The following is a 17,612-nucleotide window of genomic DNA, read 5'->3' on the forward strand; positions in this document are numbered from 1 at the left end:
GAGACCGGGGTTGTATACTTATATTCCCTTTTAGTCTATGGATTTTCACCATTAGTTCTCTCTTTAAGATGATTGTCTTGTGTATTTTATGTCCACGGCTGGTCCTAACTGCAAAGTCTATATGAGGAGTCGTAGGGGTTCTTACTGTTATGTCATCTCTCTTGTCTAAATTGATGTTACTTCTGTTGTTTGTTTCTATACCATACATGTGCTTTGAGGTGCCTTGAGTACCGTGTAAAATAAATTGAGAAAAGAATGTCCTAACTTTGAGTTTCCCTTGTTTCTTTTATTAAGTTCCATCTTCCTTGAGAACTTGCACATGTATTAAGTTTTAGTGTTAATCTAAGTTAATGATCAGTTCAGTGACGCTTGGTAACAATTACAATCACCTCTAACTTTGAATATTAAGAAATAGGTTTGTGATTTTAAATCATGAGTCTGATAATGTTCTCATCCATTTATATTAAGCTAAAGTTTAAAGATTTAAGTTAAAAATCACTTTTCACATGTTTACATTTGTTTATATGTTGCTATTACCAGTATATGGAATGACTCAAGTGCTTAAATACAACTTTTTGCTTTCCATTAATATTTCTCTGCATCATGAAGACAATTATTCATATTTAGGTCCGATATATATGAATGAAAAAGCTCTCAATCTACTCACTCCCAGTCACAGAAACATAAGACCCAAATCCCATACATGCCTTCATTTAAAGGCACCACCCAGGCATACGTTGACATCTCTGATTTAAATAAGCTCACACTGCCACCTACTGGTCGAGCGGGGAATCACTCTCACGTCTTCTCTTGCCTTCACTCAAGCAACAGCACTTTGTTGAGAGAACAACAGCAAGAACTCTGCACATACTATAATTACTATGATTAAATTAAGAACTGCATTAGATGCATGTACGTATATACGTTAATGTAGTTTTCTAAATTATGTCAAATTATTGTTTTCCCTTATATTGTATTGTTTGTTTTTCTCCTATGTTGAGAGGAAGACTGTTGTATAAGTCTGTGGCTTCTTGACCTCGACTATTACATTTATTTTTTAATTATCTGGACTTATTTGTGTGTGCAAAGAAAAATATCTAAATTTACAAACAAAACAATTTCAAACCACCTGTATTAAATGTATGAGATCTTCTTCTAAGGTTACCTTTTGCATGTGGCCATTCTATCCTCTTGGTTTTTATTTTAATATGTTCACCTGTCTTTCTTCATTCTTCTATTCAAACCAGAAAAATATGTAATTTGCAAAAAACAAAGAAAGAACATTGTATTTCTTCATAATGTTTTCAACATTTTCCTTTTCTTGCTACAAAGTTTTGCTGGAAAGAGAAACGATCTCCTACTCCCATGGATTCAAACCAGATTACATTTATTCTTTTTCATAAATCACAAACTCATGCATGATGAATAAGCATTTAAAGTCATTCTTGATTTTAAAGATTTATAGAATCACGTTTAATTGTAGCATGCAAGAAAAATCATTTGTTACATAACAAGTAGTTATTGCCCACAGGATTATATACTATTTCATATTGTATTAGTTAAACTACTCAGGATTAGTTAGTGGAGTAGATCATAACTAATATTGTGTGAGTGTGGGTGTTCGGGTCTTTGTTTCTTTAGTCGCAATCCATCCAGCTGTTGTTTAACAGGGTGCGACTCGCTCTTCTTAGTAGGTAGTTGTACTCTGTCTGACTTGTTCCATACGAAAAGTACAGGTCACCTGAAGAGGGATGATGCATGATTGGTATCTCCCCGAACAGGAAGTGGTAATGCTGCTGTGCTACTGTCGCCTACCTTTGTTCTCAAAAGCGGCGTCCACTCTGGAGCCGATCCCAGGGAGCTCTCTGCGAATGGTCTTCGGGTACCCGGCATCCATTCTGCCCGTCCTTTCATTGTAGCTGCATGAGCAACGCAGGTAAAACACGTTAAACACGGCGTCTGCATCGGGATTCAGCACAGATGTTTATGGCTTCAAGTGTTACTCACCTCCAGTAGCTGTCCTGCACAAAGATCAGGGTTCTGCTTGTGAAGGACACATAGACAGCAGCATCTACCTTGGTGACCGATGGAGGGAGGCCAAAGTCGCTGAGGGGTTTGGGATAACCAGGTAGGACAGTGGTTCCTCTGATGCCCCAGTAATGATCCCCTGTCACACCAATAAAGCAGAGTTATGTTCCTTACTCCTTACTCCTTACTTGTGGATTATTAACCAATATTATGAAACTAAAGGTTGTACCTTCAAAGAAAATGACAGTATTGCTGATCTTATACTCATACGCAGCATCAACTCTGCTGATTCCGGGCCAGACGGACTGTATGTTCTTCCTAGTGATGCCGTCCCAGGAGCTGCTCCTCTTCCAGAAATGTCTGACAAAGCAACAAACAATCCCACGATAAGCTGACTGAGAAAAGAAACCCAACAATATGCATCCACATTTTAAGATAACATGAATAATACATGAAGTGCATGTTATTGTGAAACTCAAATGACAAAAATGAAGAAAACAGTGAATAATTGTCTCACCCGTCTTTGAAGAAGTACAGACTGCTCTGAATGGAGGTTGCAGCATCAAAGATCAGGTTCCTGTTGCACCTGTCTGGAGGAGGCTCTGATGTGGGTTCCGGATCTAGTTCAGGTCTCGGTTGTGGTTTTGGCATGGGTTTTTTGGTGGGCTGTGGATTTGGGTGAGGCCTATTTGTCGTTGGAGATGATGATGCTCTGACTCCTTTTGAGAGGCAAAATATAAAGAAACAGCCGAAGGTGAAGATGTCTCTGAAACATGACACCCCCAACAATTCATTGGAGTAGGCGGGCTCTCACCGTAGATAGCTTGTACTCCCAGTCGGTCGTCATCTGGTAGCACGTAGCCCTGTGTGCTAACATACTGGTAGGTGGGATACATCAGGGCCGTCCGGACCTTGGAGTGGGCTAATCCCAGTGCATGGCCGAACTCATGGGCTGCCACCAGGAACAGGTTGGCTCCTGCAGATGCAGATGTGGAATTCATTTGTGAAGATTATCTTGCTGATGAAAACGTGTAAATATTATAATCGTTTGTTTGGCACAGAGCTTATTTTCTACAATAATCCAAAATCCTATGGAAACATCCCATTGGCTTAAAGTCAAGGGAACCATGTCATGCTAACTTCCTGTTCCTACAAACACACATCACCCCTGCAGCAATCTTTTAGGGTGATGCCTATTTACCAGATCAGTTCGTTATGTAGTTATGTGCTTCTTTTATTTAAAAAAAAATTGTAAAAAGTTATAAATATTGTGTTTTTTTTCCCCCCACTTGGGGCACCCCTGTGGATGCATAGCGTCCGGTGCATGGCCTGCACTGCCTGTGCTGAGGGACGTTGCTGCAGTCAGCTGTAGCGTTACATCACCTCAATGACAAAGCTTTCCTAATGTGAGCACCTGCTGAGGTTAGAGTCCAGCTCTCATCGTCATCAAAATGGGTGTTCCCTCCAATGCCCTCTCCAGGAGAGAAGGCGTGGGCCAGGACCCGACCCATGCCGTCGAATGGAGCAAAATCTCCATGGTCTGGTTTTGAGAGGAGAAGACAAGTTAACACAGAGTCAGACATGTTCTGGAAGACACTGAAGGCTCTGCTTCACCTCGAGCCTTGAACATGATCATGATGTCAGCGGTGCCGCTGTGGATGCGCTTGAAATCCAGAGGAATGACGTCACTGTAGAGTTTGAAAGCCTTGGCTATGGTGGCATCCACATCACTTTGACTCAAGTCGGGTGTGTATTCGGTTATCCTGCGGCGGTGTGAGAGTGAACATGGTTTACAAATCTCTCAACAGCAGCTTTATTGTGCTCTATGTCGGGATGGGACTTGCTGCTCTCTGTCCTGACATGGAGATGTTGGGTCCTACCTGTACGTGACCACAGTCTTGTCCCACTTCGGTCGACCGTCAAAGTGGGCGAAGCTGGTCACGTCCGTGAAACCACAGCGGGGGCGAGCCATCACCTCCAGGGATTTGGAGTCCAGCTGCCCCGACACCTCCAGGCCAAAATACTCCTGCATCTTTCGGAGAGTGTCTGGAAAGGAATCCAGAGAGCTGCGGAAGACAGTGCTGGGGGCGCTGACTCCCACTTCAGAGAAGAACTGGGACAGGTAGTCCTGGACAAAGACAACGGGAATACACACTTCTCATGTTCACATTGAAGACCATATATGATTCATACAATTAATAAGTAATTAAGATGGTAATGGAATCAAATTACATTGTTTTATCCTCTTTTTGGTCAGTGTGATAGACAATTATTCCTCTCTATGTAATAATTGTAATTGTTAGTGGCGAGATCCGCCATTCAGAATGCTGCATGAACGTAATCCAACCTTGCAGTTTTTTTATCATATCTTTTTTTGTGTCTGCTCCATTATTCACTGTAACTGTTCCCTCCCATGCAGCCGTACCACAGCTGTATTACACAACGTGTATTATCACCACAGCGGAGCTCATTTACTAAATCTGTGCACGAGCACTAAAACCAAATTTTCTTAGTCTGCTTGTCTAATGCTCGCTAATTGTCTGGTGAAATCTAAAATTGAAATATTCAATACAATACATTCTGCAACACAGGGTTGCACAACAAAATAGTGGATTACGTTCATAGATAAAAGCTAATTGTTGGCAATTTTTTTAACAACATTTCTGCATATAGATCGCTAAATGCTACACTCTGTTCCTCTAAAGATTCTCTACATCTCAAATCTGTAACACTGGAATGCTGACTTGAAACAGATTCATACATCTCCGAATATGGGAAGCACATTGTTCCTTTTCATGCTGCAACATTTTTAAAAAGTGTGTCACTTTATTGTTTGACAGCGTTAAAACAAATGCAATTGTTCTTACAGAATCAAACTGATTCCCTCACTGGTATCGGCGGGTGAAATCCCACCAACAAACACTTGGTGATTACCTGTGCTTTGGAGAGCTCTTCTTGGCTGGGTGACGGGGTGGGCGCCGCTCCACAGAGAGCCACGACCACAACTATCATCACAGTCTTAACAGCCAGTGCAGCTTCCATGATTCCTTGTTTGTCTACTGCAGAGAAGAAGGAACGACTCCGGCTACTTTATTTATCCGTCCTCTCAGGCTCAGCTCCAACGTAGAGTGGGACGTGTGCACTAGTTATTTCCTGATGCAGCCAATTTCAGTGTTTTGTTTAAGGTGAGGATCAGAAAGAGATGCATGATGGGGCAATGAAACATTCCTGCAAATGTCTGAACATGCCCAATTAAAAGAACAGGGAAGCGATGATAGGTGTTGTGATCGGAGAGGAAGGGGTAAGATACGCAGGTGGCGTTTTATAGCAGCCTGGGCCTGCATGAGCATGATGATGTAGATATCAGCTATGAACCAACGGAACACATTGTTTTGATTCAGACGAGAGGAAACATCACGTCCTCTGTGTGTCCTGACTTTTAAATTTCATTGAGAACTTTGAGATTTATTCCTTTCAGTTGCTTTAAACTTTTGGTAAATCGCCTGATGAAGATACTTCAGGTGCAAGATACAGGATTGTGATTTTGATGGCCTCTCAACAGCTCTCAACATGGCAGGTCACAGCTGACATTGCTAACAGTAATAGTACAAACAACTCCAATAACCCCGCTATATCGCTATATCTGTCAACAAAGCACGGAGAAGCTCTGATCACAATCACACAGATGAAGAGGGACATCACTCCACATTACTGTATCTTTAGATTTCACACACAGAACATTCTTCACAGTGCAGTTACACAAAGCCATACGCTTATTTAAGTCACCGTAGAGGACGACTGATGGTTTGAGCCTCAAGCGAGAACGAGTTGCACAACGGATTCGTCTTATAGGACCTCTTTGACATTCACCGATTTTTGTTGTTTTTTCTTCATACTTTTTTAACTAGCTCATAAAGTTAGAATACAATTCCGTTAGAATACAATAGAGATTAATGCTCTGAAAACTGAATGTAGTGCCTTTAATAAACATTTAGGGGACCAAACTCAATGATCTGACACAATTTTAAAAAGAAAATAACGTGTATGTATGTTGGGTAAATATTCAAGTTTTCTGGCAGCATTAAGAACTCTCTGAAAGTGGAAAGACTAAAGGTTATCGTAGGACCTCTTTAAACTCACATTCTTCTAAATGGCTAAATGTGTGACTCAAATGGCATCAGGCAGGTAGACACCATCGAACAGGCTGAGAACCAGTCTCATTAGCAGAGTAGTGCCTTGCATGTATTTCTACTTTTTGCCTATTTTATATTTACTGTAAACGCAATGAGCTTCCTCTTGTTTTTATATTTTGTGACCCTGGGCCTGTTTGGGCCTTTTTTTTTATCCCCACTGTATTTGTGGTGGATGCTCATAGAAAGTGAATCCCATCATATTTAGCTGGGGAGTTTATTAATCCTCTTTTCTGACAATATGCTTAGAAACACATGCTGCTGAATCTAACTCTGTATTACAATCGTCACATGCAGGTTTGAGCATGCAATCTGACGTCTGTATTCAAACTATCCTAATCTTTAAAAGCAAAGAGCTGCTCTGAAGCAACCGGGGAGTTCAGCGTCTGGCTCAATAACACTTTGACATGTGGACCGCAGAAGCCGGAGGTCGAATCGCCAGTTTTGAGATTATAGAACGACCCGCCCTTCCACAGCCCACAGAATAAAAACACAAAGGTAAAGTCACAAAATGAAAGTGTCGGAGCCTACACAAGGGTTTTATATTTTTGTTGAATTGATTTTATTCATTTGCAGGAACATCACAAATCATCATTTACAGATCATCTATAACATCATTAGATAGCAGATATAAAGAACTGCAGCACCAGTAACAGGTCACATGTCACATGCACGTGGACTTTCTCTCTTTAAGTGTCACCAGGAAAACCTCTGACCCTCAGATTAGATTTTAACTAACTTGGATTTGCAGGATGGCTGAAAGTCTCATACAAAAATAGTGTTTACATTGTATGTATATACTGCTGCTCTAAATAGATTTTATACAATTAAATATTGAAAATATAATATTTAGCAACATAGAAATACTTGTACTTGTACATGTACTGTACACGAATAATGTGCATTCATTCTCATTCAGCGCAGCGACTTAAACAAGCTAGTAAACTGCTCTAGAAGTTGGTGCAGCGCAGGAAGTAGCTGTTCCTCAGCACGCGGAACAGCCTCCCAGTCCTCAGGTTGTACTCAAACATGTAGGGTCCACTGTAGATGTACGTGAAGCCTGCAGAACAAAGATGCACCCAATGTTTGTCCATAAAATATGAGACTTGATGAGAGTTGGTTTAGTTTAGCATAAAGGCTGGTCAGAAGGAACTAAATCTGCTGGATGTGTAGCACACACATCTGTCTCATGTTACTCTCAGCAAGAAAGCTAAGTACCCCAAATGTCACTTTTCTTTTAAAAGCTGAACAGATTGAAGGAGGATTCTTCCTTCATTTCAGTTTGAAAGCGTTGAACGCTCCTCACCTTTGTACTGGAAAGCTGCAGTCACCCTGCTGGTCAGGCCGGAGAAGGTCTGATACACTCGCTTAGGGAATCCCCGGTCCATGGTCCTTCTGGCCTCATCATAACTGAGGAAACACAGATAGGATTTAGAGGCATTCAATCAGGGTAAAGAGCTGAGAGTACTGAAAACAGCATGCTCTGAACACACCTGTAGTAATAGCTGCCCACGAAGAACAGAGTCTTGCCAGATTCCGCGTCATAGAGGGCCGCATCGATTTTCCTCACGCCTCTTGGCAGACCAAAGCTGCTAAGTTTTTTTGGATAGCCACGGACACGGTCGTAGCCACTGAAGGCCCACACTTTACGACCTGTAGGCAGAACATATTTTAAAAGAAAGTTGTCAGAAAAAAGCAGAAACTTGAAATGATCAGATAAGGAGTACACACACCTTTAAAGAGAAAGATCTTGTCTGACTGTCGGCTTTCATAGGCAGCGTCGACGTTGGAGGGGGCGTTGGGCCAGAAGTTTGTGATGAGACTTTGCTGAGGGGTCCTGCTCTGAGGGGTGCTCCGCCAGAAGAGGCTGAGAACACACAAGGACATTTTGCACATCAGCCAGACCTCTTACAACGGGAAACAACCAGAGGGCTTTGGATTCAGATGTTTTGGTGTGTCAACAATACCTGTCTTTGAAGAAGAGCATCTCTCCTCGCAGGGTGGCGACAGCATCCAGGACCATGGTGGAATCACAGGTATCAGGGGTGGTGGGGGGCTCAGGTTCAACCACAGAGGGATCTGTGCCGCCAGTGTTTTTACCTGGAACACAGACAAAATGAGTCCCCAAGTACGCAGAAAACTCGGGATTGCATTGCACCGAAGCCCAAACAGTTGAGTAGATCCACAAAGGTTGTGTACAAGATTGTCAGAGAATTTGTCAGAGAATTTGTGTGCATAGACGGTCAAAGCAGTTGGTACGAACCATAGAGAGACTGGATGCCGTTGACGTCATCCCGGGGCAGAACGAAGGTGTCAGGGTTTCTGTACGAGTACACGGGGTACATGAGAGCACCGGGGTCATCGGAGTGAGACAAACCCAGAGAGTGGCCGAACTCATGGGCAGCCACCAAGAAGAGGACGTAGCCTGCAGCAGAAAAAAACGGAGCTCCAGGTTAGTTACAGCTCCCAGACCGTGGTAGTGACCTGTCAATCACAAGGTAGCCCTGCCCTAAAGCATACCCTGCTTTATGGTCTATCTGACTCTAAATGGACCACAGTTTACGAAATGAACATCATGCTCTATTAAAGAAGAGTGGGGTAATTTTCTCATAGAATTCCATACAATCAGATGTATTTGTGCAGGCAGATGATGGGCATAAAAAAAAATGGAGATTTAAGAGACGATATGTTGTGTGTTAAGTATTCTTAGACTCTTGGGTGCTCGTGCGAAGAGAAGTACAGAATTCGATGAGTTATAATAAACGGTGAAATGGTTCAGACCGCTCAAAAGACCCCCACACAGGAATCTACAATCTGGTTTTAACACCCAGCGGCTCATTCGCCTCTCATTGGTTCATTTCTATGGCATGCGATGGCTTTGGTTTTGAAGATGGCCCCAGAACATTCCCCACTCCGCCTTCCTGTGTTTACTAACAACATATTTTACCTAGAAGGAATTTCTATTAAGTTCTATAGGTTACAATGTAATGAAAATGATATATTTCTAGTTACAGTCCATCTCCCACAGATCCTCTTCACCTCTGCAGCTTGTTCAAAAACAAATCGAATCCCCCTCTAGTCCCTGATAAGAACAGTAGGGGGATTCCCCCAGACCACAGGTGGTCCAGTCCCCTTTGTTCTTGCTCCTTTGTTAACCCTCAGCCCTGATCACTGTGTGCACGTGACTGAGTGGTCATTCCCCAATACTGCCCAGAGCAGACTAGTGACTCTCTGCAATGCATGCCATGCATACCTGAAATACTTATAATCCATCTTAAGTATTGTAATGTACACATACACATCATATATACATGTGAAAGTGCAATTTTGACAAACTAAACTATTACAATTCTACATGTGCATACATAAGGAACTCACCTCTGTTTGAGCGGAGAGTGAAGGTCTCGTCATCGTCGAAATGAGCATCTCCTCCAATGCCAGGTGACGGGGAGAAGGCATGGGCAAGAGTGCCATCAGGGCCATCAAAGGGGTAATAATCACCATGAGCTGTGACCAAGAACACTTTTTACTCTTTGTAAAACTCTTTGACAGAAGCATTTCATTGCTATTGTATCTCGACCACAACACTGAGCTCAGATAAACCCTTACAAATGGGAAAGATGGCTCCAAGATGGCTGCAAGCCCTGGCATGCCCACAGAGGAATGACTGTTGTGTATTTGTTATGTTGACTAATTGTGTTATCGCACTGCAGCCATTGTCAGTAACCAAAGGTTATGCCACTCAAATATGCAGCTATAGCAGAGGTTTCCACACGCTCTCTCAGACAGATGTTACATCATCATAACAAGTGTGGTACATTATAGTTGTGAATAAGAGGAAGTACATTACCCAAGAACTGTAATATAATATAGTAATAAAAATGTCTCCACTGATTATTCTGTACTTTGAGTTAAATAACACTGAGAATGCAGTACTTGTACTTGTGATGGAGTATCTAAGACGATGGTATTTCTAATTGTACTTAAGGAAAGGATCCGAGTTCCGCTTGAAAACTTCTTCTGTACTCACATCGGCGTCCAAAGGAGATCATGATGTCAGCGGTGCCGCTCTGGATCCTTGTGAATCTCAGGGGAGTGATTTTGGCCCAAACCTGCAGTGCCCTCACTATGGAGTCGTCTACCTCTGGCACCGACATGTCAGGTGTGTAGTTCTCTATCCTGTAGGGCAGAGCAACAATCAAGAATATTATTACTTACACCATAGGTGTCAAACTTAAGACCCGCGGGCCAAATCCGGCCCGCCACGTAATTTTATGTGGCCCTCGACAGCTTGAAAGGCATATGATCGTCTTAAAATTAAAGTCTATGCTGCTTTACAGTGTACAGTGACCATGACTACATCTCCCACAATGCATGACGATTTTGTGACCGGCATCCTACCGCGAGAAAGCCTTTTTTTTAAAGTTTGATCTTAGATAGAGGAATGTGGGTTTCTGAACCCTAAATTAAATGGATTTATGTTGTAATAGCAGAGACATTTGCTTACTTATATTTTTACATTGATATAAATGCATGAACAATATGTTTACACTTGAATAAACAATAATCAAATGCAAAGACATTTATTTAACAATATGTTAGGGAGTAGTTTATACAGTGTTACAGTTACAACCGGTCCTTTGAGGGCAACCATAATGCTGATGTTGCCCCTGACTTAGACCAACTACAACTCATCTGTCACACACGTTCTCTCTTCAGATCACTCACCTGTAGGTCAGGCTGTTTTTCTCCCACTTGGGGTTACCTCCAAACGTGGAGAAACGAGCAATGTTGCCGTCGGGAACGCCACAGCGAGGCTTCTTCATCATCGCCACGGTGTCGGCATCCAGGGTCCCGGTGATCTGGAGACCGAAGAATCTCTGCATCTCCCCCAGCTTCCTGGTCACCGGGCTGATCCCCCGTCTGATAGATGGACCAGTCTCCTCTGTGAGGTTGAAGAATTTCTTCAGGTAGCTCTGTAGAAGAAGAACGTGAGGATGTAATACTGGTTAGTACGGATTTTGTGCAACAACAAAAGTCCACAAAATGCACATCTTGAACACGTCTTCAATGCAAAGTGATGAATGCATACATACCTCTGCATAACCTTCATCTTGCACAGTGACTTGTGATTCAGGCTCACAGTGGACTGAGACGGCCAGGCTCAGGAAGATGCACAGACTGCAGGACCTCATGCTTCCTCGTTGAAGGCGGTTTGTGTGTCTGTTCTGGAGTCAGCTGTTAAATAGGCTGAGGAGTGAACGCCCTGAGGGGTGGGCATGTTAAGCAACTGTACCTTCCTGAGTCAGTGACTCAAGAAGTGTTCCATCAGTTAAGAGGGAGAAGATTGGCTGTGATTGCTCAGCCCCAAAAATAAAAATCCCCATGACACATGACATGTCCAGATAGAAACCACAGATTTTAAAATGACATATTTTAGGAACAAACTGGAGAAATAAAGGAAATGAGATCGTTGTCTTTTGACCGGTTCTACAGGTGGAGCTGACCAAGGGGATTATGTTAGTTTGCTGATGTCTTAATCTGTTATTTAAGGTATTATTCTAAACGATATCCTTCTCAGATTTGTTAAGGCAGTCTGTCATGGATACACAGGTCTTTAACCGCAGACTGTCTCCTCTTCCCCTCAGGCTAAGGTTGCGACTGTCAGGACGATGTGCTCTGTGAGAAAACACAGACGTGCTGCTTCGCGTCACGGGTCCTTCTGACAGGTATAGGGAGTATTTGTAGATGCCACATGTTGTACAAACCCCCTCTTCACAACAGCTAAACAGCTGTAACAATCAGGTTCAGAGAGAAATGTGTCTGTCTTCATTGTATCGAGATTGTTTATAGTGTCACGTATTGGGTGCTGTAACGCATCCAAAGGCCCTGATTGTTTTTCTACTGACAAAAAAGTTTCCCTGCGTCAACTAAATTATTTTCTTTATCACACAATCAAAAGTCATGCGTATTCATGTATCTATTTAATGTAACATTTGTACTTTATTGTTCGTGGAAAACGACATTGTGGTTGCTGTTTCCTAACACAGGACACTGGGTGGAGCAGGGCATGTGTTTGTTGTGTAACTTTTGCTTCAGGTAAATTCGTAAACGTAGACGGTGGGGATGAAGGTGTTGCAATATAGGAAAGTAGCATCTATCTATCTATCTATCTATCTATCTACTGCATATAAAAAACAAACAATAAACCACATTTTACATTTTGTAAAATCTACAAATCTACCATTCGGAATATCAAATTGTCAGCAATGTTAAGAAAAACAACAACATGCAATGCATTAATGTAAACACATTATTTCTGTTGCCAGGAAAATGTTTAAAATTAGTTTCTACTTCATGTGTCATTATTAAGGTTCCTATAATAACCGTGTATTACATCAGTAAATGCTGATGTTGCCACTGTGAATCACCTCCCACATTATCATTACGACATAATGTGGTCAATGTCGAACCACACGCTCCTCACTTGGCTGCATTAACCTTATCTGAGAGAAATGACCCTGTTTAGTTTCATACAACTCTCTATTTTAAAGTTTAGTAAAACTATATTTTATTGTTATTATTTCTGTATACTGTATATTGACCCAATGTTAATGTTCTGCATCACAAATCATATCATATTACACAAAGACGTGCATGTAAACTCAGTTAAGGTTTAGTCAGAATTGATAAAAGTGTGACGTACCAGGAAATGTTCACTGTTATGTGTTAATAATAAACTATTATCTTTTCTTTATCTGCCTCGTCTCTCCTGATTGAACTTGGTTGGATTGCAGCTCAATGTGGTGCAATATATTCATGGTGCCTCAACGTGAGGCTGAAGTTAGCTTTCTACCGCAATTACTTTTCCTCTAGCGCCACCATGAGGCTGACATTTGTAGTTCAGAGTGAAATATTATGAAACAACTGTTGGATGGAAAACCCTGACATTTGGTGCGGACATTCATGGGTTTATCAGCATGGATTGTAAAACATGTTATGTTTTTCTCATTCTTCCTTTAATGCCATCATCAGGTGGACAATCCAATCCGTCCAGTGATTTGTTTTGTGACCAAACATCTGCACAACTAACGACATTCCCATCGGCCTCAGCTGGGCTTTGTGTTCAGTGCTAATTAGCATCTGCTAGCATGCTAACATGCTAAACTAAGATGGGGGACATGGTGCACATTAAACATGCTGAAGTATATTTATCTATGAGGATGTACGGGAATCTCATAATGCATATATACTTTACATCTTCATCTGAGGAGAAGATGAAGATTGACTCAACTCGTCAATCTTCACATCTTCATCCTCCGAAATTACTGACCAGCAGAGGTCAATCCTCTATTAGATTTAGGGGAACCAAGTTATGGAATAACTTTTCCCACCTCACAAAGAAATGTCCATCTATAAAAAAATTAAAAAATTGCCTAAAAGAAAGTCTAATTGCTGTTTTGCAAGAGTTTGTTATGTATTGGTGTTCATGTCTTTCTTGTTTTAGCTGTTATATCTACATCTTTAGTTACCATTGCTTAGAAATTGCCACAGAGGTTTAATCCAAGATCCCTGAACAAACACAAGCCATGCTGACTTTCACGCTCACACACACACACACACACACACACACACACACACACACACACACACACACACACACACACACACACACACACACACACACACACACACACAGACTTGACATGATTACATTATTTTTCTTTCTCTTCTTTCTTCCTTTTGTTGTCTTTCTTATGCATATTTCAATTTATGTTTGTAATTTTGTAAAATTTTAAATATTATATAGGTGGAGGCTTCAAATAAGCCCAGTTGGCTTTTTGTCTCTTCCTGCACTGTGATATTCATTTTCTGTTATGATTTTTTGTTTTATTGTTTGAATTGTGCAAAATAAATAAAAAAAAAAAAAAAAAAATATACTACTGTATTTTTTCCGTTTACAATATAACAATATTCAACACTACTGCATTCATTTTAAATGGCCAATATATTTCACCAACCAAAGGCAACTTTGCTCTACACTCTAGCAAATGTCTACACTGTTATGGAAAACAGGACATCTTTTTTTTTATTTAAAAAAAATACCAAGAAAACTTACTTAGAAATGTATTTAAACAACTTTTATTTGATAATCACAGGGACAATTTCTCTTCAATGTGTCACATTTGTTCTGATATTTATATTTGCTTACATACATCAATTGGTTTTGTCACAGTGGTGTAAAAATAAATGTGCAATTGTAACAATTTTAAATATATTTCAGTAACATTTTTTTTAAACAGAAACAAAAACAGCAATAATTAAATTATGAATATGACATAAATAATCTGAAATGAAATAGAGTTAAATTAACTTTAAAAACCAATGGCTGACATCACAAAAAATGCTATAACAAAAAAGTAAAACATTTATAAGGTGCTGTTCTCAGGAAGTATATCCCCAAAGTGTGTAACAATAAAATGATATACAACAACTTATATTATCACATATCATGGACGGATTGCCTTCATTCTCATTCAGAGTGGCTCCATAAACAGTGTAGCTAGTGAACTGCTCTAGAAGTTGGTGCAGCGCAGGAAGTAATCGTTCCTCAGCACGCGGAACAGCCTCCCAGTCCTCAGGCTGTACTCAAACATGTAGGGTCCACTGTAGATGTACGTGAAGCCTGCAGAACAAAGATGCACCTAATGTCAGTTTCTGGGCAAACCTTTTCTCATTGAAGTAACCGTGACTTGGAAACGTTGAATGCTCCTCACCTCTGTATTGGAAAGCTGCCGTCACCTTGCCGGTCAGGCCGGAGAAGGTCTCATGCGCTTGCTTGGGGAATCCCTGGTCCATGGTCTTTGTGGCCTCATCATAACTGAGGAAACACAGACAGGAATTAGACTGATCCGCCATTTGCAAACCACCTTGTGCACCGTCATCGGTCGTCTTAATTCATTTCACTTTAAGTCATTTGAACACACCTGTAGTATTTGCTGTCCACAAAGATCAGAGTCTTTTTGGATGCCACGTCAAAAAGAACGGCGTCGATCTTCTTCACAGTTTTGGGCAGACCAAAACTGGAAATTGGTTTTGGATATCCACTCACTAGATCATAGCCATTGAAAGCCCACACTTTCCGACCTGTAGAGAGATGAACAGAAAACACTTATTAGTATCTGCATTTAAAGCGGGGTCATATTAGAGCCTCAGGTAAATGGAGATTACACACCTTTAAAGAGAAGCACTCTGTCTGTGTGCTGGCTTTCATACGCAGCGTCGACGCTGGAGGGGGCGTCGGGCCAGAAGTTTGTGATGAGACTTTGCTGAGGGGTCCTACTCTGAGGGTAGCTCCGCCAGAAGACACTGAGAACACACAAGGACATTTCATTCATAAGTCATCTTCTGTGTGAAGAGAAGCGTTCAGACTTTTGAGCTTTCTCCTGTGCGTCTACAATACCTGTCTTTGAAGAAGAGCATCTCTCCTCGCAGGGTGGCGACGGCATCCAGGACCATGGTGGAATCACAGGCATCAGGGGTGGTGGGGGGCTCAGGTTCAACTACAGACGGATCTGTCTCAGTGTTTTTACCTGGAGGTTAAAAAAAAAAATCATAATCACATTACAACGATGCCGATAACACATTTTTGGTCACGTGCTGTGTGTGCAAACAGGCACGTCGATGATTGAGCCAGTTGGTACGAACCATAGAGCGACTGGATGCCGTTGACGTCATCCCGGGGCAGAACGAAGGTGTCAGGGTTTCTGTACGAGTACACGGGGTACATGAGAGCACCGGGGTCATCGGAGTGAGACAAACCCAGAGAGTGGCCGAACTCATGGGCAGCCACCAAGAAGAGGACGTAGCCTGCAGCAGAAAACACGGAGATCCAGGTTAGATACAGCCAATACATGCACAGACAGTAGTTAGCGGGTAGATGAGGACAACACTGACCGGTGTTTGAGCGGAGAGTGAAGGTCTCGTCATCGTCGAAATGAGCATCTCCTCCAATGCCAGGTGACGGGGCGAAGGCATGGGCAAGAGTGCCATCAGGGCCATCAAAGGGGTAATAATCACCATGAGCTGTGACCAAGAACACACTCATGTCAGGTAAGCAAATACAATCCATGCACTGAATTAGAGTAACAATCAGAGCTGGGTTTGAAATAGTATTGATTTGCTGTTCAATGTGAGTTATGAACTGTAGCGAGTGGGAAACTTCTTCTGTACTCACATCGGCGTCCAAAGGAGATCATGATGTCAGCGGTGCCGCTGTAGATCCTTGTGAATCTCAGCGGAGTGATTTTGGCCCAAACCTGCAGTGCCCTCTCTATGGAGTCGTCTACCTCTGGCACCGACATGTCAGGTGAGTAGTTCTCTATCCTGTAGGGCAGAGCAACAATCAAGAATATTATTCCTTAGACCAATTACACACATCTGTCACACACGTTCTCTCTTCAGATCACTCACCTGTAGGTCAGGCTGTTTTTGTCCCACTTTTGGTTACCTCCAAACGTGGAGAAACGGGCAATGTTGCCGTCGGGAACGCCACAGCGAGGCTTCTTCATCATCGCCACGGTGTCAGCATCCAGGGTCCCGGTGATCTGGAGACCGAAGAATCTCTGCATCTCCCCCAGCTTCCTGGTCACCGGGCTGATCCCCCGTCTGAGAGATGGACCAGTCTCCTCTGTTAGGTCGAAGAATTTCTTCAGGTAGCTCTGTAGAAGAACGTAAGTTGTACTTAAAAGTGTATCAGCTGCAGAATGTACACAATATACGATATAAATATCTTTCCAGGAGCTACTAGGGGTCCTGTACAGCCTAACATACAGAACGTTGAAGTGTTCAAATACACTACAATGCAATATAGTCAGAATGCGTGCAGAAAAAGACAAAGTAAGAATACATACCTCTGCAAAATTCTCATCTTCCGCAGTAACCTGCGATATTGGCACACAGTAAGCTGTGACTGCCAAGCTTAGTAGGATGCATAGATTGAAAATCTTCATGTTTCCTCGATTGCAGTTTGTGTTTCTGTGCCGCAGGTAGCTGCTTTATAGGCTGAGAACAGGGCGTGTTGAGCAACCGCGTCCTTGAGTCAGTGACTCAGTACTCCTTTTATGGACAAGAGAGGAAGTTGTGATTTCATTGCACAGCCAACAGAAAAGTTTCCCATAACGAGACGTTGTAATGATGACGAAAGAAAACACTTCTTACACGTATGAGACTTTTTTTATTAAATAATCACACGGTTTGTGCTGCAGTATCATTTGTTTGATTTTGCATCAGTTTTGCAACAGTTGTTAGAATTGACTCTGTTGGGGTATCTTATAAAAATATGTTTTGCAAAAATAATTAAACAAATGTAGATTTTGTTTCTGAATCCACATG

General features: G+C 41.9%; 2 protein-coding genes across 2 annotated transcripts; both read right to left on the reverse strand.

Moving 5' to 3' along the window:
- Positions 1-1,368: 1,368 nt before the first annotated feature.
- LOC306754019 (uncharacterized protein) lies at positions 1,369-17,232 on the reverse strand. Its single transcript, XM_079237931.1, has 20 exons — positions 17,132-17,232; positions 16,692-16,939; positions 16,456-16,604; positions 9,597-9,725; positions 8,482-8,643; positions 8,186-8,318; positions 7,952-8,085; positions 7,712-7,871; positions 7,525-7,628; positions 7,172-7,278; positions 4,963-5,118; positions 3,909-4,156; positions 3,643-3,791; positions 3,443-3,568; positions 2,843-3,004; positions 2,546-2,747; positions 2,258-2,388; positions 2,008-2,167; positions 1,816-1,919; positions 1,369-1,741 (listed from the first exon to the last, which is right to left on the reverse strand). The coding sequence occupies exons 1-20, from the start codon at positions 17,228-17,230 to the stop codon at positions 1,638-1,640; spliced, it is 2,967 nt and encodes a 988-aa protein (XP_079094057.1). The 5' UTR covers positions 17,231-17,232; the 3' UTR covers positions 1,369-1,637.
- On the reverse strand, positions 14,345-15,608 carry LOC306732978 (collagenase 3-like). Its single transcript, XM_079214157.1, has 4 exons — positions 15,454-15,608; positions 15,206-15,365; positions 14,996-15,099; positions 14,345-14,904 (listed from the first exon to the last, which is right to left on the reverse strand). The coding sequence occupies exons 1-4, from the start codon at positions 15,605-15,607 to the stop codon at positions 14,795-14,797; spliced, it is 528 nt and encodes a 175-aa protein (XP_079070283.1). The 5' UTR covers position 15,608; the 3' UTR covers positions 14,345-14,794.
- Positions 17,233-17,612: the final 380 nt, after the last annotated feature.

This window comes from Taurulus bubalis (assembly GCF_910589615.1).
Source record: "Taurulus bubalis genome assembly, chromosome: 2".
NCBI classification, from domain to species: Eukaryota; Metazoa; Chordata; class Actinopteri; order Perciformes; family Cottidae; genus Taurulus; species Taurulus bubalis.